The sequence below is a fragment of the Dendrobates tinctorius genome, unplaced genomic scaffold, assembly GCF_039654945.1.
Source record: "Dendrobates tinctorius isolate UK_male_01 unplaced genomic scaffold, ASM3965494v1 ptg000016l, whole genome shotgun sequence".
NCBI classification, from domain to species: Eukaryota; Metazoa; Chordata; class Amphibia; order Anura; family Dendrobatidae; genus Dendrobates; species Dendrobates tinctorius.
Window position 1 is genome coordinate 80098822 of NW_027361684.1, and position 24527 is coordinate 80123348.

The 24527-nt window shown below is 44.3% G+C and overlaps 1 protein-coding gene across 1 annotated transcript in view; it reads right to left on the reverse strand.

Annotated features, from left to right (window-relative positions):
- Positions 1 to 16881, reverse strand: part of GPR143 (G protein-coupled receptor 143) — a 65881-nt gene extending 49000 nt beyond the window's left edge. The window contains exon 1 of the mRNA XM_073565982.1: positions 16306 to 16881. Coding sequence (XP_073422083.1) covers positions 16306 to 16561 — 256 coding nt within the window. The 5' untranslated portion in view covers positions 16562 to 16881. The remainder of the gene's footprint in view (positions 1 to 16305) is intronic.
- Between the last annotated feature and the right edge of the window lie 7646 nt (positions 16882 to 24527).

The window sequence follows — 24527 nt, forward strand, 5'->3', positions numbered from 1 at the left end:
GAGGTGGATGGAGTTGAAATCCATATAAAAGATGGAGAAGGTTTAGAATTAGAGGTCAGATCAGTCTGAGAGCTCAGGCGAGAGAAGGACAGTCAGTCAGGAGAGTCTGAGGACGGGTCCGAGGAGAAGGAGTGCTGCAGCTGCCTCAGTGATCTGAGCCAGCTGGCACGGAGAGGAACAGAAGGAGAAAGACGTAGAGCTGCAACCTAAGCTTCCATAAGAGAAAGAACAGTGCGGAACGAAGGAGTAGGAGAACAGAGAGGAGACGTGGGTTGGAAAAGGAACCCTGCCTATAGGTTATCAGCGTAAGGCCGGGGCCCAGTCCCCGAGGTTGTATGGACACTTATGGTTCTGCAGCAGACACTGGTGAAGTAGTTGGCTGTAAATGCACTACTCCCATCTAAGACTTGAGGCACAACAGCAACTGAATAGAGAGCCAGGACTCCGGAGAAGGGAGTCCCCGAGAGAGGCTCCAGCTGTCGGCCATACGAGTAGAGTTGTTAGGAACATCTGACAGGAGGAACTTCAGAGTACCACGGTATTGGAGCTCTTCACACCTTAAGGCGCAATAGAGGAGTCGTTCAGGAAAGGTACATGTTGGCGGAGTGTTGGAGAGGAGAATCCTGACTTGCCCGGGAGGTTGATTGAGTCTCTACCCTGGAAGACACGGCACGGAGGCAGGCACCAGTGTGTACCACGAACTGTGAGTAAACCTTTGGAACTGCAAGCTCTGGTGTCTTCCATTCATTTGTGCGATAACACCGTCAGTACCGCTACATCTGAGTACCAGCATTCCTCACACCGCCTGCGCCTATCCTCATCTATTGCAATGACACTGCCCTGGGGTTACAGTTTCACCTGTGGGGAGCTACACCATCTATTCTGCAGCACACCATCAGCCCCAGAGGATCTGCACGCAGCGTTGGCTTAACATCTTGCTTGCCAAACACCACAGGTGGCGTCACAAACTATCACACACTATATCACAAACCACCATTGATTTGGGCGCCGAGGGCCACGGACCGGGTCACCGCCGCTGTGACACATTTCCCCTTGACACCGGCCCGGTACCGAGTACCCCACAGCCCTGGGAGGGCGACCCATGTGCCTCTAATTTTACTGTGTACAGAGCTTTTTTTTTTACAGATTCCAAATAAAAAGGATTATGTTGCAAAGCATTGTGCATTATAATGTCTCTTATATTTATTACACAGAGGGGAATGGATTGTGTACAGCAGGGGTGAAGAATGTCCGACCCACTGGCCATTTATTGCCCGCGATATTATCTGCTGCATCCCGCAGCCACTTTGCCCGTTTTTTGGCTGGGGGCCCTTTAATTCTTCAGAGGTGCGCGTGGTATTGTGTCTGACTGCTATTATTATCATAGGCAAGGAAATGTCAAAGCTAAATACATCAGCTCCAGTGTGAGGCGCGAGGCTCCTCCCGCCTTCCGTAGTGGCGTTATTGCTGCTGTGTGGATGCTTCCCAAGGAAGACACGTGGGTGGCGGTGGTACGCAGCCTGGAGCGGACCCCTATTCTGTAAGTAGGCACTGTGCCCGGGTTATACGCACTAACCTGCTCCTAGTTATGAGAAGGTGGATACCCCAGAGGTTATGGGGATAGAGGGAATGCCATGAAACTGCTGCTCATTCTAGGCTGTGGTGGTCTGATGCCCATACACTGCAGCCTGTCTGCATGAGCAGGGGGATTATGCATTGCCTCAGACTATGTCCTCTGCGCTGTATTTTTGCATCCATCTTTGCCAGTTTTCCCTTTTAGGCCCCTTTACCTGTAAATCCGTGCCCACCTATTCCTGGTCATTTAACGTCACCGTGGGCAGAAGGCGCTCTCTTACATACCTGCAGACGTTCGCTCTGGAGACTCTGGTGATTATTTTTCCCAAATCCTTTTTTTGCATCTTTTCAGCTTTTCAGCTATTTTTTGCAACGTCTTTGCCGACAGTTTTCTCTCTTTTTTTAAAGCTTGTATTGGATAAATAGTGGGTGGGACTATTCAGGACTATATGGACTTGTCGCTAAGTTGGCCACTGGGCCAGAATGTTTGTTTTCATGAACTTCCTGTGTTTGGATACATGGAGCAGGAAAAGACTGGCCCACGGGCCAGGACTGTTGTTATTCAGCACCTTATGAGTACAGGTCATAGGAACAAAGGGACCAGGGTCCATCGGACCCATGTTTAAGGAACTTGAACTCTTTTGATTCCAGGGTTCCAACCGAGTGGAACCGAGGTCATGGTTGACCATCAAGAAGAGATGGACATAGACTGTATCAGCTGAATAAATGTGTTAAATGTATAATAAATGTTAAACTGTTTTTGTAGCTTTCAGGAGCCATCATGGTCAGGGACAAACTTGTTTTAGGAGGGAGGAGTGTAAGGAGGTGGCAGGGACCCTCAATTGCCTTTCCTCTCCTGAATAACGAGCACATGCGTTACATGCGGCTTCTTAATGTTTTATTGATGTAATGTGCGGTTTTCCAATGTTCTTGTATGTGATTTGTAATACTGTACTATAAAATGTATTCTTTAGCTTAGGGACAGAATACTAAGGGTTAAACAGTTGGGAGGAGTTAAAAGAGGGATGATGCAAAACCTCAGGGACTTAAGGCCCCGTCACACTAAGCGAGATAACTAGCGATATCGCTTTAGCGTCACCGATTTTGTGACGCAGCAGCTATATTGCTAGTGATATCACTATGTGTGACACTTACTTCCGACTGGCTCCCCCGCTGGATATCGTTGATCGTGCGAGAACGTCCTGGGCCGTTTCTTGGCAGCGGCTTCCTGCTGGCGCCGATCAACGATGCGTGGACACGGGCGGGAGGACGGCTTCATCGCCGTGTTTGACAGGTAAGTAACAACCGCCGACCGCTGCTACCTCGCTGGAGAGATCTGCCTGTTTGGCAGCTCACTAGCGACCATTTAGCGATGCATTAGCGATCCTGACCGGGTCGTATCGTGGTCGGGATTGCTGGTGCATCGCTAAATGTGACGGGACCTTTAGGCAAAGGACTTCCTGCTCTTAGAGCAGAGCTCGGGCAGGCTTGCCCAGGGCAGGGCATGCACCATAGTGAGGACAGAAAATTCCCTGGTTATGGGCATAAAGGCTGCCGGGCAGCGTGGACGGACACTGGCTCTGCAGAAAACATACCCAAGAGAAATACGGAGTTCGGGACAAGGATAAGAGCCAGTAACATGAAACGTAAAGGGGCTTCAGGGAGAGAACAGGAAACATTGTCATGTTTGCACCATGTTCAGTAAAGTTTTCCCGTTGGAATAGAACTGTGGCTTGTGGTGTTTCTGAGATCTCGTCCCCAGCAACTGAAGTGAAAGTGTGATGCAGGTAACGGACTGTACCGCAGGTCTGGGCAGGGACGGACACTGACAGGTTGGGGCCCCTGTGCAAGAAATGTGTCTGGGTTCCTCTCCTTCTATGGCAACAAAGCTACATATACAGCTATGGCAAAAATAAAGAGACCACTGCACAGTTTTATAAAAATCAGCTTCTCTACATGTCTGACAGCCATTCCATTCCAGTGTCAGTTGAATTCCAACCAGAGTACACCTCATTCTACTTAATGTGCTTCTGATTAGGTGATCACCTGAACCAAATCTTATTTAATGAAGGAAAGTATAAAAAACCATGCTGTGGTGTTCACAATCCTCTTTCCATAGGACAAGCTGGATGGCAAAACAAGTGCTAGTAATTGTCAGGAACACCGCACTGCACTTGCTCACTGAGCCAGAGCGTGTGTCCTGAGTAAGACAAACTGTGCTCTAAGATACCTGTGGAGCAGGCAGCAGCAGAGAAGATGCGTGCTTCAGACCAGCAGGACCTGAAGCACGTCACTGCTATGGACGTGGCTTAAACTCCAGAGAGCTAGGAGCTGCAGGAAAACTGCTAGAATGGTAACTCCGGGACAAAGTTACCAAGGGGCATAGACAGAGACGTAAACAGATCAGGCCGGGGTCAAAGCACAAGATAGCACAACAATACCAAAGGATTAGACAGAACGGATAGTCAGGACATAGCCAAGAAGTTAGAAACCAGAGAAACAGATATACAGTACAGAACCAACAGGCAAACTCACAACGGGGGACAGAACCGAGTCAGAACCATGTAAGCAAGCTAGAAGACAACGAACAGGCACAGGCACACAGGGGTCACCACACTCGGGCAAAGGCAAAAGTATAACTGACGGGGATTGGAGTTTCTCAGGGCTATAAGAAGCTCTCCCTGAACCAAAGAGAGGCCACAATAATTAACCCCAGGCGTGCAGGTCAAAGCCTGCACTGGGCTCAAGACATTAAACCCTGATGTGCAGGTCAAAACCTGCACTGGGATCATGACAGTAATATCCAAAAAGTAAAAGGAATGAAAAAATAACTTTTAACCATGACAAAGGAGTTGAAAAGAAAAGTCTTGAGTGACGAAAAGAAGGGCTCAATTCTGGCTTTACTAGCAGAGGGATACAATGAGCGTCATGTTGCCTCCATCCTTAAAATTTCTAAGACAGCAGTCCATTACAACAAGGTCAAGCAGCAGACATTAGGGACAACAAAGCTACAGACCGGCAGAGGGCAAAAACGACACTCCACTGACTGAGATGACCGTCATCTCATTCAAATATCACTCAGCAGCCACAGGAAGACATCAAGTGACCTACAAAAGGAATAGCAAATGGCAGCTGGTGTGAAGTGCATGGCAAGAACAGTTCGTAACAGGCTCCTAGAGGCAGCACTCAAGTCATGTAAAGGTAGAAAAAAGCCATTTATCAATGAGAAGCAAAGGAAAGCCAGGCTGAATTTTTGCCAAGGATCTTTAGGATTGGACCATAGAGGACTGGAGTAAGGTAATCTTGTCTGATGAGTCTAATTTTCAGCTTTGCCCAACACTTGGTCGTCTAATGGTTAGACGGAGACCTGGAGAGGCATACAAGCCACAATGTCTTGCACCCACTGTGAAATTTGGTTTGAGGATCCGTGATGATCTGGGGATGCTTCAGCAAGGCTGGAATTGGGCAGGTTAATCTTTGCGAAGGAATTATGAATCAATCCGCATTCAAGGTTATCCTGGAAAAACAGTTGATTTCTTCTGCTTAGGCAATGTTCCCCAACTCTGAGGGCTGGTTTTTCCAGCAGGACAATGCGCCATGCCACACAGCTAGGTCAATCAATGTGTGGATGAAGGAGCACCATATCAAATCCCTGTCATGGCCAGCCCAATCTCCAGACCTGAACCCCATTGAAAACCTCTGGAATGTAATCAAGAGGAAGATGGATAATTGCAAGCCATCAAACAAAGAAGAACTGCTTAAATTTTTGTACCAGGAGTGGCATAAGGTCACCCAAAAGCAGTGTGAAAGACTGGTGGAAAGCATGCCAAGACGCATGAAAGCTGTGATTAAAAATCATGGTTATTCCACAAAATATTGATTTCTGAACTCTTCCTGAGTTAAAACATTAGTATTGTTGTTTCTAAATGGTTATGAACTTGTTTTCTTATCATTATTTGAGGTCTGCAAGCGCTGCATTTTTTGTTATTTTGACCATTTCTCATTTTCTGAAAATAAATGCAAAATTTAGTGCTTGGGGATTAGAAGACATGTTGTCAGTAGTTTATAGAATAAAAGAGCAATTTACATTTTACTCAAAAATATACCTATAAAGAGAAAAATCAGACAAACTGAAAATTTTGCATTGACTGTGTATATATATATATATATATATATATAGCCACACATACATACATGTATATAGAACAGTCTCCTTTATTATGTATATTGCCGTCCCTTATTCCCTCATTATACAGTGCCCTCTCTTGCTATGTACAGCACCATCCCTTACATATTGGATTATATAGAGCCCTGTTTTTTATTACATACCATCCTCTCTTGTTAGCTGTATAATGCAATGATGGTTGATGGAGCATGGGAAAGCTTCTTTTCTAATGGAGGAGCTGATGGACTAGTAGTCTGGACACCGGCTTCTCCATCAGCATTTGATATCTACCAAGAGAGGGGACTCTGTTATTAAAGAGGGCGCTGTGAATAACAAAAATAACAAGAATACACTATGTAAGAGACAGCATGGGTACCCATAAGATAGAAAATACCTGAGGAGAAATTGAAATCCCTTCTCCGACAGTACATAACAGCAGAGGAAGCTATATAATAAGGGATGGCGTCATAAAAAGTAACTACACTATACACTATACATATGAGGGATGGCACTGTACATAATAAGCGTAATAAGTGTATACTATATACTAAGGGACTGATTTACAAAATAAACGAGTACACTATATATTATGGGGCTGCGGTATGTATAAGTGAGTACACTATATACTAAGGGACTGTGTTAGACCTAATAAGCAATAATGACGTCTTCCTCCACTTCCCCCCTGTTCCTATATCCATTATAAACCCCCCTTCCTCCCATCCCAATCCCCCACACCCCTCATTGTCCTCCTCCCCCCGCATCCCATTATTGTCCTCTCCCCCTCCCCAATCATTGTCCTCTTCACCACCTCATCATTGCTTTCTCCACCACCAATATAGAAGAGCGACCAAGGATATTAGGGAACTAGGGGGTCTGCAATACCAAGACAGGTTATTACACTTGGGGTTATTTAGTTTGGAGAATCGAAGGCTTAGGGGTGATCTTATTACAATGTATAAATATATGCAGGGACAATACAAAGACCTTTCTAATGATCTTTTTACTCTTAGACCTGTGACGGGGGCATCCTCTACGTCTGGAGGAAAGAAGGTTTAAGCATACTCACAGACGCGGATTCTTTACTGTAAGAGCAGTGAGACTATGGAACTCTCTGCCATATGATGTTGTAATGAGTGATTCCCTACTAAAATTTAAGAAAGGACTGGATGCCTTTCTTGAAAAGTATAATATTACAGGGTATATATACCAGTTTCCTTAATATTGCGTTGATCCAGGGAGCTAGTCTGATTGCCGTATGTGAAGTCGGGAAGGAATTTTTTTCCCCAATGTGAAGCTTACTGTTTGTCACATGGGTTTTTTTTTGCCTTCCTCTGGATCAACATGTTAGGGCAGGGTAGGACAGAATATGGGTTGAACTAGATGGACTTAAAGTCTCCCTTCAACCTTAATAACTAAGTTACTATGTTACCCCATCATTGCCCATTCCACCTCCATCATTGCCTTCTCCCCCCCACCCCCATCATTGCCTTCTCCCCCACCACCCCATCATTGCCCTTTCCACCATCATTGTCCTTTCCACTACCACCCCCATCATTGCCCATTCCACCACCTCCATAATTTCCTCCTCCCCATCACCCCCATTATTGCCCTTTCCACCACGACCATCATTGCCTTTTCCCCACCACCCCCATCATTGCCCATTCCACCACCTCCATCATTGCTTTCTCCCCCACAACCCCCATCATTGTCCTTTTGACCACCTCCAACATTGCTTTCTCCCCCACCACCCTCATCATTGCCCTCTCCATCACCCTTATCATTGCCTTCTCCCCCACCACCCCCATCATTGTCCTTTCCACCACCTCCATCATTGCCTCCTCCACCACCGTCTTCACTGTCCTTTCCACTGCCACCATCATTGCCTTCTCCCCCACCACCCCATCATTGCCCACTGCACCACCTCCATCATTTCCTCCTCCCCACCACCCCATCATTGTCTTTTCAACTGCCACCATCATTGCTTTCTCCGCCACCACCCAATAATTGCCCTCTCCCCCACCACCCTATCATTGCCCTCTCCATCACCCCATCATTGCTTTCTCCCCATCTCTGTCCTCTCCTCCAGCTACACACATAGCACCATTCACCTCTCTGCACGTTCCCCCACAGCGACACACATGCACACACACTCAGCACCTTTCAACTCTCTGCACCTCTCACCTCTTCGCATCTCTCCCGCAGCATCACCATTGCCAGCAGCTTCCTCTCTCTGGCACAGGGATCTCTCCCTGCCTGCCGCACATGAGGGCAATATGTCCAGGGGCCTCCCGGAGCCTCCTGGCCAGATAAACAGGCCAGATTGCACTCATTATTAGCCACCCTGCAAGGGGCCCCTCCACCTCCGGGCCCTGGTGCAGGCGAATGCGGTATGTCCACCCCTGGGTCTGGGACTTCACTTGTCTCTCTATGTACAAGGTGCCGGGGTGCTTACTGACTATAGCTTAAGGGACTCGCCCACGACTACCACCCCGTGACGCCTTTTTACAATCACATGAAAAATATAAATAAATATATTGAATAAATATAGTTAGCTAATGTTTAAGTTAATAATTTTATACGGCCCCCGAACCCTATTGTAAAATTCTAAAAGGCCCTTGGCAGAAAAAAGGTTCCTCACACCTGGTCTACAGGGTAAGTTTGTAGTGAGGTGAATTGTCTACATTGCTGTGCAAATCCATGTACACAATATTTTGTGCATGAGCCCTAAATATAAAAGGACAGTTATACAGAGTCTGTTCTGCTAATGCTGTTATGTTATTAACCCATCTGTTAAAAAAAATTGAAATTATTTTAATTTTGAAGCTACTAATTAACAATGAATGAATGCTCACAATTGCTCTACACATCCTTTCTTAGCATTCTTTTTGCGGGAAAAACATTCAGAGTAACCTCAGATGTTCTTCTTCTAAAGTCCACTGTTAGGGCTCATAGCTAGTAATTCTAATGCCCCCTCAGAACTTTTTCTGTTTCATTTTCCTCTCTTACAACATCCAGTCACATGCTCAATGATAGTTATAATGCATACAGTTTGGATCAGTTGATATATCATCACTGTGATAAAAATATCCTTAAGCTCTGCTTCCTCTTTTCATGCTGTAACTCCAGTACAATAATGTAGAACCAACTGACGTTACCATTTGATCACTCTATCATATATATATATATATATATATATATATATATATGTACATATGTGTGCTGCCTGTTCATTTAGACACTGTTCATATGTTCAGGTTTTAAATACATTAGATAGGGACTGCTCCATTAAGGGTTACCTTGACGAGGTGAAGTGGCTTGGTACACACTTTTTTGCAAAAAAACATATCGACTAAATACCCTGTATTTGTTGTCATCTTTTTACCAGCACTTGCTGATTATTGTCATATTTTTTACTGCAGGGTATTTTTGCACATTTGTTATTCTGTGCTTTCTTTTTGTGTTTCAGTCAGTGGGTGGTGTGAACACTGTCCGACCGACTTGTTCACATTTGTGCATGTCACATGTGTTTTTAATCCATTTTTTTTCCTTGCTTTTGCATGGTTTGAGAGACCCCACCCCTCTCTTGTGTGACATGCACATAAAGAGCCGTCTTACACCACGTGCCCATACTAGGAAGCGCCTGTCTTAATCCTGTTCATTTAGACACTGTTCATATGTTCAGGTTTTAAATACATTAGATCGGGACTGCTCCATTAAGGGTTACCTTGACGAGGTGGAGTGGCTTGGTATACACTTTTTTGCAAAAAAACTATCGACTAAATACCCTGTATTTGTTGTCATCTTTTTACCAGCACTTGCTGATTATTGTCATATTTTTTACTGCAGGGTACTTTTGCACATTTGTTATTCTGTGCTTTCTTTTTGTGTTTCAGTCAGTGGGTGGTGTGAACACTGTCCGACCAACTTGTTCACATTTGTGCATGTCACATGTGTTTTTAATCCAGTACAATAATGTAGAACCAACTGACGTTACCATTTGATCACTCTATCATATATATATATATATATATATATATAGTACATATGTGTGCATGTGTATGTATATATACTTTCAAACACAACCAAAAGAAAATTATTTAAAAGGATATTACAGATCACTATGTGTAACAATTATAGGAGGTGAGACTTTGACTAAAACAAATATATACATATGGTGACAATGCGTGCTATAAAAAAATAAAAAAATGTTTAATCCAAAGGCTTACCTCCTATAATTGTTACACATAATGATCTGTAATATCCTTTCTTTTGGTTGTGTTTAAAAGTTGACTCAATGTCAGCCCTTGAACACTTACTAGCCGTTAAAATAGCATTTGAGCAGTTTTAATATAGAGCAGCAATAAGGGCCTCATCGCTCCTTGAAACTCTCCAATTTACGTATTTGTAATTTTTATTTAAGAGTATATATTTATATTTCCTGTTTCAAAGTAAACTTGCCAGATGACAGAAAACATTCAGTATTATTCACTGTTTTAGGTGAGTGTAATCTCTAAATATTTGTTTGATCAATGTAAGAGTCTCAAGAAGAATGCTAAACCACGAATCAAAACACAAAAATCCAAAAAGGAATTTGTTAATAAACTTGATGACTTGTGTTGACATATAGCATTGTATCTTAATTAACCAGACATCTATTTTTAGCAAGCCAGAAAGAATTAACTGATATCTATATGTTGACTGTTGAATTTGTGTGTTTCTTTCTGGTTGGTCAAGAAAACAGACTTTTTCCTGTGTAAGCCTGTAATATTGTTTTGTAAGTTGATATTTATTGTAACATACTGTGCTTTTATCCTGGATGACTGGGGATGTTTGCTGATATGCTAATTACACATTGTCCAAGCCAGCTAGTTTGTTGACTTTTAAAACAGAGGAGGAAAAATCATGCAAATAGATTACACAATCAGGTCATTACCATTCATCCCCTATTCTGTGACTGCTGGATTGAAGGACATTTGCTAACCTTAAAAAGAGGTTATATGCCTCTGTATAAGACAGCCAGAGATTCAGCCAAGACATCAAGACATCCAAACATACAAACATCCAGAGACTCTCTACAGGACAGCAGCCAAGACACCATGGCTTCATCACGAGGGAAACAGATTTGTCATTCTACAGAATGCCAGCTTAGGGGACCACAGCCTTGCTGGAAGAATACAATGCTGCTCTATTGACCATCCCTGAACTATGGATACGTTTGTGCCAACCAGGTTGGGACCATCTAGTCACCTGGAGCCTATGGATACCCTTGGAGAAACTAGTTTGGGACGATCTGATCATCTGGCATTATGGATATGTTTGGAGAAATCAGGTTGGGACCATCGGGTCACCTGGCACCATGGATACGTTTGGAGGAGCCAGGTTGTGAACCTCCGGTCAACTGGCCTTAAACCTGAATTGACTGTTGTTTTCTTAGCTTGTTGTTACCTCCTCTCTGTGTGCGGGCCACAGGTGGGGTAGTCAACCCTGAAAGATGAAGCCAGGTTGTGACCGTCCAGTAAACTGGCCTTGTACCTAAATGGACTGTCATCTTCTTATGTTTGTCGTTACCTCCTCTCTCTTGGGTAATCAGCACTGGAAGATCTCAAGTAACAGCTACTCTTATCCCGGCAAATCAGCATAAGGGTGAGACTCTGTAATGTGCACCATGCTGGGTACTTTGCTGGGATTGTTCTATGTGTTATCTGCCTGTATTGTGCTTCAATAAAGAATTGCAACACTGTTTTACCCTCATTTTGTGTTGTCCGAGTAGCGTTATGCCCATGTTAAAGGGAGAGCGGGCATTCTGAGGGACGACCCCCTAGTCCATACGGTTTCAACTAGCAGACCCCTGTGTATCCATAACTTGTTTGATGTCACTCATGCTGATGCCATGAAACTTAAAAAAAACTTCAGGAAGACCGTGACTTGTAGCTTGCTCAAAGAGAAAAAGGTCATTGTGGAAGTGTAGGGAGGTTGAACGGACCATTGGTTCCTGCATGCCGGGTCCGGAACTGAAGAGGCTGCATCCACTGTTCCCGGGGGGGAAAGCCTGAGTGAGGAGAACCTTCCCCTATTGCCTGGGGGAGGCATTAATGAAGCAGACCTTCCTGGAGTCCCAGGAGGGCGGGGAGAGGCAGAAAAGAGCGCGCAGCAGCAGGGGGTTAAAAGGAAAAAGCGCACGAAGTTGGACAGTCTTGTGCCGGCACAGAGCAGTACTGAGGGCACAGCAGAGAGCAGCGCACAGAGCGGTGAGCATCATGCTCTGCTTTCCCTGCCAGAAAGTGCCGCTGTGGTGACAGGCCACATAGAAGGAGCCCCTGTTGCCCGCTGAGAGAGCCATGCAGAGCCGGGCTGTGCAGAGCTGTATCAGCAGAGCAGTGCACACAGACCAGAGCCGAGACGGGTGTTGCAGCAGCAAGAGAGAGGAGTGCTCCGTCCAGGGAGCACCAGCACCACACAGACCAGCAACCGCTGTTGCTTGCCACCAACCGCGGGGACCAGGGAGAGAGAGAGAGACGGGCAGTGTGTGCCCGGTGACCGACATAAAGCCAGGTGCCAGATGCTTCAGGATCGTGAGTACCATGCATGTGCTGCCTGAAAGAGACCGGGAGTGAGACCGTAACCTACACCCTGACTGTGCTAATTAATATTGGCCCCAGACACTTGCGACTTGACCATTGTATACTTGCAGAGCCACTTTGGGCTCGTACAGAACTGTGGCCCTCACCATTGTTTAGCCACCACAGTATATGTACTAGGAGCAGTGAAAGATATCGGAGACTAACCACTGTCACCAGAAGATGGGGTATTGTTGTGTGCTGGACCCCATTATTAAGGACACCATGTCGACCGTTGCCAGCGCCATTGAGTTCACAGCAGGAGCTGCTGTTCAGGAACTTCCTTACTCCTGGTCTAACGAACTGCCGATATTTGAGACTTCACCTCAAGTTATCCTTTGTCTTTATGTACTGTTTGTCTCCCCTGTTTAACCCTTTACCTCCCTGCGTGGAGTATTCCCCTGTAAATAAACCTGTTAACCCTTGTTCTGCATGCGTCCCGTCACTGCATCCCACTTTCCTGCTTGTTACCTTACAGAAACATGAGACCATTAGACATAAAACTGGCCAAGGTTGAGGAAAGAAGATTTATGATAGAATTACAGGTAGATTACAGGTAGAGAAACAAAGAAAAAAGTAAACTGAGCGAATTCAGCAGTCAACATTATTGGCTGAATTTTGCAATAGTAGTAGCATTTGCAGCAACAACGGCGCTTCCAACGATAGTGACGAGAGTGAAGGGCATTTTAGTCACAAGAAACATAAGTCAGTAAGATCTGTCAATATTGTGACTCCAGATGTTGCTGCAACTCTAAACAGAACTAATACCAGTGATAGAAAATCGATTCACCTGCATGCTGCTGCTTCTCAGTCTCTTGGCTATTATCCAGACAGTCTCATGTTGAATAGGGAATCTACAGTGTAAGAGAGGCTAGTCAACGGCATCAAGAGATTGCAGCAAATGTTATCAAAGCTTCCTTCGATATCAGTGGTCCACTGACTGTACACTGGGGCTAGAAAAAGCTTGCAAGCCAGACCTGAAAATGGTGAACAACTGTCAGTTTTGGTGTCAGGAGGAGGAACTGAGAAGTTGTTGTCATTCCAAGAGATACCCAACAGCAAAAGAGCAGCACCAGCTAAGACTGTATTCAAGGTTCAGCAGGATTGGCAGCTCTTGGTTAAAATGAAGTTTATGTCATTTGACTTGACCAGTAGTAACACTGGTACAAAGGCTGGTGCATTTGTCTTCTTGCAACAGAAACTGCAGAGAGAACTACTGAGTTTGCCGTGCAGGCACCACATTCACAAGCTAATTATTGCAAGCGTGTTTGATAAATTGTGGCCGGCATCAACATGTCCAAATATAAAGTTGTTTGAGAGAATTTCGGCTGACTGGAATGAACTGGGTAAAACCAAGTTTTCCGCTGGAATGGAGGATTATACAGTTTCAACTGAGCTAGGCCCTTTTAAGGAGTGTCTAGTTGAATTTGCACCAACCAGCTTGCACAGTGCCATCGGATGGATGGCCAAAATGATATACGCTCTGAAGATCTGACGATATTTTGTCACTAATTTAGTTTAACTTTGACACAATAAAAAAATCTCCATCAATTTTGCACTCATAGTATACAAAGGAATCAACGGACCTGGTGCTGATGCAGCAATAAAAACTTTCAGCAGACACCTGTTGTACCTCAGAGAGAATATGGTGGTTCTGGCCTTTTTGACAGTGAGGTTCCAATTGCAGAAAAGGTTGACATTGTACTGGCTCTGCAGATGAAAGGCAATGATGCCTGCTCAACTTTCTTGCAGCTTATCGAAGACCTTGTGTTACACAAGAAGCTTCATCAATTCATGTCATCCAATAGAAAAAAAAATCTGTTAGTTGCACTGGAAATAAACCAAGATTTTCTTCATCATCCTTGCCTGTGGCACACTAATGCAAGTTGCATCCTCAAAAGCTGATGGATTGAAAATCATGAACTCAAGAAAACAGTTTATTCTCCAGTGTGTGGAGAATACAGTGGGGAAAAAAGTATTTAGTCAGCCACCAATTGTTCAAGTTCTCCCACTTAAAAAGGTGATAGAGGCCTGTAATTGACATCATATGTAGACCACAACTATGAGAGTCAAAATGAGAAAACAAATCCAGAAAGTCACCATGTCTGAGTTTGCAAGATTTATTTTGTAAATTATGGTGGGAAATAAGTATTTGGTCAATAACAAAAGTTCATCTCAACATTTTGTTAGATATCCTTTGTTGGCAATGACAGAGGTCAAACGTTTTCTGTAAGTCTTCACAAGGTTGGCACACACTGATGATGGTGTGTTGACCCATTCCTCCATGCTGATCTCCTCTAGAGAATTAATGTTTTGGGCCTATCGCCGGGCAACATGTAGTGTGTTACTGATGGTAGCTTTTGTTACAGTGGTCCCAGCTCTATGCATCTATGCAGGTCATTTGCTAGGTCCCCCCGTGTGGTTCTGTGATTTTTGCTCACTGTTCTTGTGATCATTTTGACCCCGAGGGGTGAGATCTTGCTTGGAGCCCCAGATCGAGGGAGATTATCAATGGTCTTGTATGTTTTCCATTTTCTTATTATTGCTCCCACAGTTGATTTCATCACACCAAGCTGCTTGCCTATTGCAGATTCAGTCTTCCCAGCCTGGTGCAGGGCTACAATTTTGTTTCTGGTGTCCTTCGACAGCTCCTTGGTGTTTACCATAGTGGAGTTTGGAGTGTGACTGTTTGAGGTTGTGGACACGTGCCTTTTATACTGATAACAAGTGTCATTGCTACAGGTAATGAGTGGAGGACAGAGGAGCCTCTTAAAGAATAAGTTACAGGTCTGTGAGAACCAGAAATCTAGCATGTTATTAGGTGACCAAATACTTATTTTCCACCATAATTTGAAAAATAAATCTTGCCAAATCAGACAAGGTGATTTTCTGGATTTGTTTTCTCATTTTGACTCGCATAGTTGTGGTCTACCTATGATGTAAATTACAGGCCTCTCTCATCTTTTTAAATGGGAGAACTTGTACAATTGGTGGCTGAGAGTAAGTGGACTCCAAGTGCGCTGCCGACTCAGAAACATATCACAAACAATTAAGTTGAAGGTGGTTTATTTGTCAACTTTTCTCAAATCCGACTCCTTCCTCAGGATAAACACATAAACCACCTTCAACTAAATTGTTTATGATTCGTTCCTGAATAAGCAGCGCGCTTGAAGTCCACTTACTCTGGCTTTCTATTATATACAACTCTGTGGATGTTGTATATAATGACAACTAGGCTATGATAGTGGTTGTGCTACACAGAACCCTCACAGGTGAGCAGCTTTCAACTTTTCCAATGTATGGAGAATCAATGCCATGACTATCCTGAACCAAATAAAGCATGTTTTATTAAGAAAATGTGAAACCATGAAACTACAGTAAAAATGTATATTTACTTTGCTGCAAGACATTTATTACAGATAATTGTGAGTTTTGTGATGATTGAGCCACCAGTAAACAATGTTGCAATGTTCTGAAATTTTGTGCGTGTTACAACCATACCAAATTATTAATAGGGGACAGACCTAAAAATATGCGCATAAAAATTTTGACTCATATATATATATATATATGTATATATACTGTATATATATTCAGTAATATACATAGAACAAAATTGAAAAAACAGCACAAAATAGAAAAAAGATTTCGGGTGCAAGCACTCCAGGTACATACCAAACCTCCAAATAGTCCATCAAGAAAAGAAGGCAGCACATCATGTTGGTTTTCAATAAAGTGTTTTTTTAATAGCCCATATGGCTATATGCCCATGCAGCAGTAATATATATATATATATATATATATATATATACACATATAGAGTATAACCAATATGTTATATAATGAATATGTTATATTTTACTATAAGTTAGCCTTACATTAAATAGTGTAAATTAAATAGATAAATCAGTGGGTGAAAAAAAGTTAAAATTAATCAGATCTTCTTACCTATGCATCCAAGAAGGTCACAGATGACAACTAGAAGCAGGATTCTTGATGAAGAAGACTTGGGTAAGGTGGATCTGCCCTGTTTTCTGTAGCCTTGCTTTGCCTTTGGTAGTAGTTGTATAACAGAAAAAATCAAGCTAACCATCCCACTACCGATACACAGAGAGCCGAACACCGTTGGCTGATAATCTAACACTAGCTGAGTGGCAGGATCCCTATTGGGACAGCAAAAGGTCTCCAGCCGAGGGGAAGCCATAGCTTGACTCCTGAAGAAATTCAGAAAAGTCAGGAAAAGAAAACAGAAAGGCTTAATGAAATTTACTCTGACTTGTCGGCTTCATTCTTCTGTGCTGTTCATCACGAGTTTACTCAGATCATGTGCTTCACAATCCCTGCAGCTATGTCTTTACTTCGCTTCATTCAAGGAAAACTTTGGATTCTTTGCCAATGTGGCCTCTGCTAGGCATACACGAGCTGTATTATAAATGGTACATTAATGACAAACCTAAAATTCAACGTAATGCAGTCACCTAAAGAACAGTCATCACTTGGGATAACTGACTTGCCATAGTGAAGAAGTATGTTATGTAACCTCCTACGGCAGAGAAAATCAAGTATTTCAGCTTTTAACTTTGGACTTGCTCACACAGGTATTTTAAGCCTGTCTGATCTGACTTGTGCTGCATATCTTCACAAAAGATGCCAGAAACTATATAGCAACCGCAAATGTAAACCTAAATAAATTATTATTATTAAATTAAGTGATAAAATATAGCTACATAATATAGTACATAAAGTACATAGTAGTTACATAGAATGGCTGAAAAAAAAACACAAATGTCCATCAAGTCCATCTGCGGGATATAACAAAGTATTGTGCAGATAATGACAATTATAAAGCAATGAACGGTGAAGTATAATAGACAAAATAGATCATTATGTAAAAAAAACTGCTTCACAATGTATGTCCACCCTTCATTTTTAACAATATTGTATTACTTATGGCTTATTCAAACGTCAGTGCAAATCTGTCCAAGCACAAATCGCTAATGCACGGACTGGCCATGGGTCTCCAGACATGAGTGTGACAACTTCATATATTTCTATGATGACCTCCCGCTTGGGTCGGGAGAGCCATGGCCAGTCCGTGCAATGCAGTCCGACCTCGGAACGATTTGCACGGATGTCTGAATGAGCCCTCGCAGTCTGCATTAAAGTCCAGAGCTGTATCTTCCAGCAGGGCAAAGGTTAAAATGGCATTGATTTATACAAACTATAGCAAAGAAATGGTTTACCACAGGAAAGCAGTGTAGTATAGGCAAACTGGAGATTTGCATGTAGAGAGGCATTACCTTGATCAGGGCCGGCCCGAGAGATTATGGCGCCCTGGGCGAAACTATTTTGTTGCGCCCCTACTATTCTTGGCAGTAGATGAAAACTTGGGATATAAATTTAGGAGCAAAATAAACCACAACAACAATGATTAATTAACTCTCTCCTAACTCTTTAATCTTCTGAGAAGTTGTATAGGACAAATATATACAAAGTAATCAATAACACAAAACAAAAACGACCATAGGTAATTAAAATTTTTGCTTCCTTGCCTTTTTTTTGAAAAGGATGACACTAAGTCACCGAGATTAATTTGTTTAGCAACTTCAGATTCTATCGAAATTGTTGCCAACCCAACCAACCTCTCTTGCGTCATATTTGCCCTTAAATATGTACACTTTTCTTTCCATCCCTAAAACTTTTTGCCTTTTGAAAAGATTTTTTATAATTTTTTCTCTGGTGCCCCCTTTGGGTCGGCGCCCTAGGCGGCCGCCTAGTTCGCCTATACGTTCGGGCCGGCCCTGACCTTGATTGCAGAGTTGGTAACTTGCTGAGTGGGTGGTGTTTAGGTCGTGCCCTGTGAAAACCCTCCACCTTCCAGACCACCCTAGAATGCCCAATTAAGGACCCCTTACCCTTTTCACTCCAGGATGCCCTGAATTTAGCAGGATTTTGTCTAAAATTTGTAAAAGTCTTAAAAATATATATCTTTGTGCCGTGTTAGCCAATAAATAGAAAAATATTAAAATTTGAAAGTTCACAGAGGTTGATACCTTTTAATGGCTAAGTGAAAAGATGGTAAGAAATTGCAAGCTTTCAAGACTACTCAGATGAGATGAGAATGGGCTGGGTTGTATGTCTTTGTCTCATATCTTCCTCGATCTCAACCTGATTCACATGCAAAGTGTTACACCCAATCTCTGTCCTGGCGCTGCCCCCAGATCTGCCGCTGTTACATCTGGCCCCCGTCCTGGCACTGCGTCCAGGCCTGCCGCTGCTCTCCGTTCTGGGCACTCACCTCGAGCCTCTCATGCTGCTGCTCAGCGTTCTGTCCTCCCTCCTGCCTCCTGGCGTCCTGTGAGGAGATCTGTAGCTAAGGCTATTAAGGCACGCCCGCCCGCTCTCTTGCCTTCTTAAAGGGGCGGCGTGCATTATTCAAAAATGCAATCAACCAATGGCAGCGCACTGGCTGCTATTTCTGGCCTCTCCTCCATAGGGAGAGCGCCGCAGCAATGAGTATCTATCATTGCTACAGCCGGTTCTCATGCTAACCTGTCTGCGCTGCATCTGCAGTCTCTGTGCATTGTCTAATGCTCTCTGTTTCCACAGCATATCAGTATCCTGTGTTACCTGGTTATATCAGCAACCATCTGGGCCCAAGCCATCCCGTTCCGCCTACAGCCATCCGAGTCCAAGAACTGTGTGAAGGTCACTGGAACCGAATCCTTACCAACTAACCGGATCCAAGACCCAGCGCATTACGGACTCTGCTGTAACTTTTGTTATCCCTTTTGGTCCCGCTGGGACAGCTGCCACGTGTTCGGGGTCTAACTGGAGGTAGCACCTGTGTCCTCCGGGTATTCCATTCTGGCCCTGCCTGAGAGGCTTTACTACGGGTGCCCGGGGCGCACTAGTCACGCCCCCTTCGGAGCCCCCGGACCGTGGTCCCGAGGTTCCACTTAAAAAATAAAAACGAATGTGAACTTCACCATCTCTAACTCCACTTCCGTTCGTTACACAAAGCTTCATGTTTAATTGCCAGCAGCGACGGTTTAAAAAGGCATATAGCAGGATTGTTGGCCTGATGATGGCGTCATCACCACTTACCATTTTTGTAGAGTCCTAAAAGTCTTTGAGAGCTACACAAATGTCAGATATCCATGCCCACTCTTCAGTTGTTATGTGCAGAGGCTGATCAGAATACTGACGGGCCTGTTGGAGCTGGTATTCCACAATTGGTCTCTGCTGCTCACAAAGACTGTTATGCCTAGCCATGACGTACATGGATTTGTGAAGCCACTGTGCCACAGGGCCGGGCCTACCAAGGAAGCAGACAGGCTCTGGATGAACAGCTGTGTTCTGGTCAAGAGCAAAGATAGTGCAATGCCATCCTCAGGCACTTGGGTGAAGGTGTCACAGAGGAGAATGTCAGTTGGGACATTGGATAAGTGTCGGGCTTCTCCCATATTTTTTTGGACCCTAAATAGACTTAAAGAACATAGGTAGAAAGTATATAGTGCTCAGGAAATGAGCTTAATAGTGATTCAGAGGGAAAGGCACCAGTATGGCATAGAAAAAGAATAGCAGACTGCAGAAGAAAGCGAGCACACCCTGTCCCTCGGCCTGTCAGTTCATATCTCAGATATGTCTACTTAGGGTCCAAAAAAATATGGGAGAAGCCCCAGACTTATCCAATGTCCCAACTGACATTCTCCTCTGTGACACCTTCACCCAGGTGCCTGAGGATGGCAATGTCATATCTTTGCTCTTGACCAGAACACAGCTGTTCATCCTGAGCCTGTCAGCTGCTTCCGCGGGGTCCATGCAGACCACCTTCCAGCTTTCTGACTGCATTAGTTTTCATGCTCTCAGGGGTAAAGACCCCAAAGATATAGGAGGCTACAGCAAAGTCATATTTTATCCTCTTTGAGGGCTTGTTGGGGGCCACCGCCTACCGGCAGCGAATATCCAGGACATTCCGGACAGTGGCATCAAGGGATAGACAGCAGAACCTGAACCTGGCGAAGACCTGGGCACAAGATATGCCAGCTGTCTTATGAGCATGATCACCCACCCCTATTACCCTCCCCAGCTCGCTTTTTAATGCTGCTCAGTCCCCGTGGAGGAACTGGAAAAGCATTCAATCTCTTTGAGACCCACGTGATGCCCATGCTACCAAGGAAGCAGCATGAGGTCAGGCTTTGTCAGCAGGTATGTTAGGTACCACTCCTGAGCAGAACCCGATACTGCAGCTGTTGACACCAAGGTTTACGCTGACACTGATTTAAGGCTTAGTACAGACACGTTGGTCTAGGATTAAGGATCATGTTTAGGCTACTCATGGACCAGGGAATATTGTTCATGTACTGGCCGCACTGGGACCAGGGGACTTCGGGAACAGGACTGGCCGCTCCAGGACTAGGGGACAATATTCAGGCACTGGCTGCTCCGGGACCAGGGGACGAGGTTCAGGCTCTGGCATCTCCAGAACCAAAGGTCGAGGTGCAGGCTCTGGCTGCTCAGGTGTGAGTAAACAGCAGGAACGCAGGATCCAGTGACAAGCAGGAGGCAAATCAAGGGTTAATGGGTATTTAATACAGGTGTTACTTCACGCAGGGAGATAAATAGGTGAAAGAGGGAGTTTGGGATTCAACAAAGGGGTAAATATTCAACAAAAAAGGTAAACTTAGCAGTCTGATGTTTTCAGAGGGTGGAAGCTTGAAGATCCCACAGTGGCATTACAGACGATGCGTGAAGTCTCTTCCCTGGTCCTGGAGAAATGAGAGGCACTGTCTCCTGACAGCCGCGAGGTATCCTGACTCTCCTGCACATGGCTTCACAGTCCCGGAACAAGGTGTCGATGGAGAAGTAGCCTGCGGGGCCTCTTTGGATGGACAAAGTTCAACGGTGGAGATCAGGAGTACACTGTCCGACCCCGTGTGATCCCCCTGGTCGAGCCTCTTAGGCTGCTCGCGGTCTATTGGCGTCTGCGAGAGCAGTAAGCAAAATGGCCTGGCCTTCTGATATGGTGCTGTGGGGAGTGAGCAAACCTTCCCCTGCTGCGCACGCTGCCTTCCCGCCAAAGACCCCCTCTTCCCGTGCTCAGAGCCTATTATCCTGGACTCGCCCCCTGCAGTCAGGTGTCCACTCTAGTCCCAGTCAGAAAGTCTACCTCCTGGCAACAAGGGTGACAGCCCCAGTAGTTTCGGCCCTGAAACGAGAGAAGCACTGCTGGAAGTATTACCAGGGAAATTGCTGAGAGAAGCACTGCCAGATCATAGAATCATAGAATCGTAGAGTTGGAAGGGACCTCCTGGGCCATCTGGTCCAACCCCCTGCTCAAAGCAGGATTCGCTAAATCATCCCAGTCAGATGTCTGTCCAGCCTCTGTTTGAAGACTTCCATTGGAGGAGAACTCACCACTTCTCGTGGCAGCCTGTTCCACTCATTGATCACTCTAACTGTCAAAAAGTTTTTTCTAATATCTAATCTGTGTCTCCTCCCATTCAGTTTCATCCCATTGCTTCTAGTCTTTCCTTGTGCAAATGAGAATAAAGTTGATCCTTCTACAATGTGACAGCCCTTTAGATATTTGTAGACAGCTATTAAGTCTCCTCTCAGTCTTCTCTTTTGCAAACTAAACATTCCCAAATCCTGCAACCTTTCCTCATAAGACAGGGTTTGCAGACCGGTCACCATTCTGGTCGCTCTTTTCTGAACTTGCTCCAGTTTGTTGATGTCTTTTTTAAAATGTGGTGCCCAAAATTGAACACAATATTCCAGATGAGGTCTGACTAAAGAGGAATAGAGGGAAATAATGACTTCACGTGATCTAGACTGTATGTAGAATTGCATTTGCCTGTATTTATTTTCCTATTTACTAGTATCCAGATAAAACAGTCCATTTTGACCCTGAGACCACAATCTGTGCCCCACATCAGGCATAAGGACATTTCGTGCAAAATACATTAATGGACAAACCCCCCTGAGACACAGGCTGCCCCTATACAGGGGCTGGATACTTTATATCCCTGCTGCCAAAAAACAGCAGGCTGCCATCTACCATAAACATTCATAATAGAAGTCTGTCTACAGCTGACTGTGTATACCCTGTGTCATACCTATCCATCTTATACCAGAATTGAAGCTGCACATAATCTACATCTGCAGTACTATATAAGATGACATACTAAACACTTCAGCTTGCCAGCCAGGGGAGGTATAAGAAGCTACACATAACTATACCCAACATTCTTGTTATGATGGTTAAATTGGGAGTCAAGACACTAAGATGTGTTGTGAGTTCATTTTCCCCTTCACCATTGAGGTCTGATGAACTCCCTCTTCTGGTGAAGGAAGGTAGTGAGGCTGATTACAAAGCACCTGAGCAGAATGATGATGACTGGGTGACTGGGATTGCTGACTGGATATAAGGCAGCCGACGTCGTGCCTTGCGGGTGATTACTCTGAGGGATTCTTGGAGACAAGTCTGATTCCTGCTCCTCAAAAGCTAAGTTTTCTGCTCTACTTTTTGCATTTGTGTTTTGGTATTGTTTTGCCTTGTTTTTCTGGATTTCTGCCTTTCCCTGCTGGGTGAGCGGATTTCCTTTTTGCGCTGTCTTCAGATAATACCTGAGTACTGATAGTCTTTTTGAAGCCTAGCGTCTTCAGGGCCTTTTTTTCCTATCAGTCTGTTGGCTCTTGTTTTTGAGAGGGTTTTGGCAGATTGCAGACAGCAGCTTTTCTATTCTGTCCTATTTAGTTAGCTTGGGCCCCATCATTTGCTCAGCCTATTTTTCTATCTGTGTGTTTTTTCATCTTGCTTCACCGTCATTATATGTTGGGGGCTGCCTATTGCTTTGGGGTCTGCTCTGGGGCAGTTTAGATTTCCCTTTCTGTCTTTAGGCTATGTAGTTCTCCGGCTGTGATAGAGGGGTCTAGGGCACTGTAGGAACCCCCCACGGCTACTGCTAGTTGTTGTTGTTAGGTTCAGGGGTCTGCAATCCGATAGCTGCCAACTTGTCTGGTTTTCTGGACTTAGCTAGTATTTCTGTTTTCGCCTCCTACGGTGACTCATTCATAACAAAGATGCTTGTTCAAGATCTCTACCTCAGACACCCAAGGGGACCTGGATAAATTCTTGAAAAAAAAAAACTTCCACCCCCAGGCGTAACCAAGTCCAACCACTCGACAGACCCAGCATAAGGGGGCGACTCAGATACGGACATGGAGAGTGACTCAGACATGGGATCCATCTCTAGATAGCAGCTGGTAACACGTTCTTTTATAAAACAGATACTGACAAAGGCCCTCGAACCTATCGGAAAAGAACTAATTGATATCAAACAAGACCTCGCCCAACAAGGCCATAGACTTGAAACTCTGGAGAATACCTAGTCTACATTTGCACACCAATCCAGAAAAAAATTTCAATGCCTTTTTGGAGTGTTATATAGCACCAAAATATACCACAAAGCACGTAATACTGTATGGATGAGTAACTGAATCCAGAAAAAAAAATTTCAGTGCTTTTTTGGAGTGTTATATACCAAAGAAATAAACCAAAAAGCACATAATACTCTATAAATGAGTAATTCAAATAAGATAGATTTTTCAACGCTTTTGCAATGGCTGCAATTCCACCTTCCACCAAGGTGCTTTTTCATCTGTGGGAATAGGTGATAGTCCGAGGGAGCCAAATCAGGGGAGTAGGGTGGGTGCTGAAGCAGTTGGAAACCACAGGGTTGAATTGCAGCAGCTGATGTGTGAACTTTGCCAACTTCTCCATTTCTATATGTCAGCCTTGCGACCCAACTTTACAATGCTGTAACGAAAACAAAAAAAAATCAAAATAAATCCAGATTGCTCATGAGACCATTCAACTAACTAAATAACATATTGCATTGCAAAACAAGACCATGCAAAAAAGATTTCATGGGTGGGCCTCGAAGTTTTCAGGCGCCCCTCGTATGTCTGTGTGCTAACTAAATAATGAAGAGCAGAAATATATTGCTGTGTGCTGTGCTATCTATGGGAGACAATAAAGTTGCTAATTTCTAACACCAGCACAGAGATAAAAGAAAATCAGAGATTCAGCCGGCAGAAGAGAAAATTGGTGAGAAATGCTGTATACAAGTAGGGGTATTACTTTAGTAGATGGAGGCTAAAAA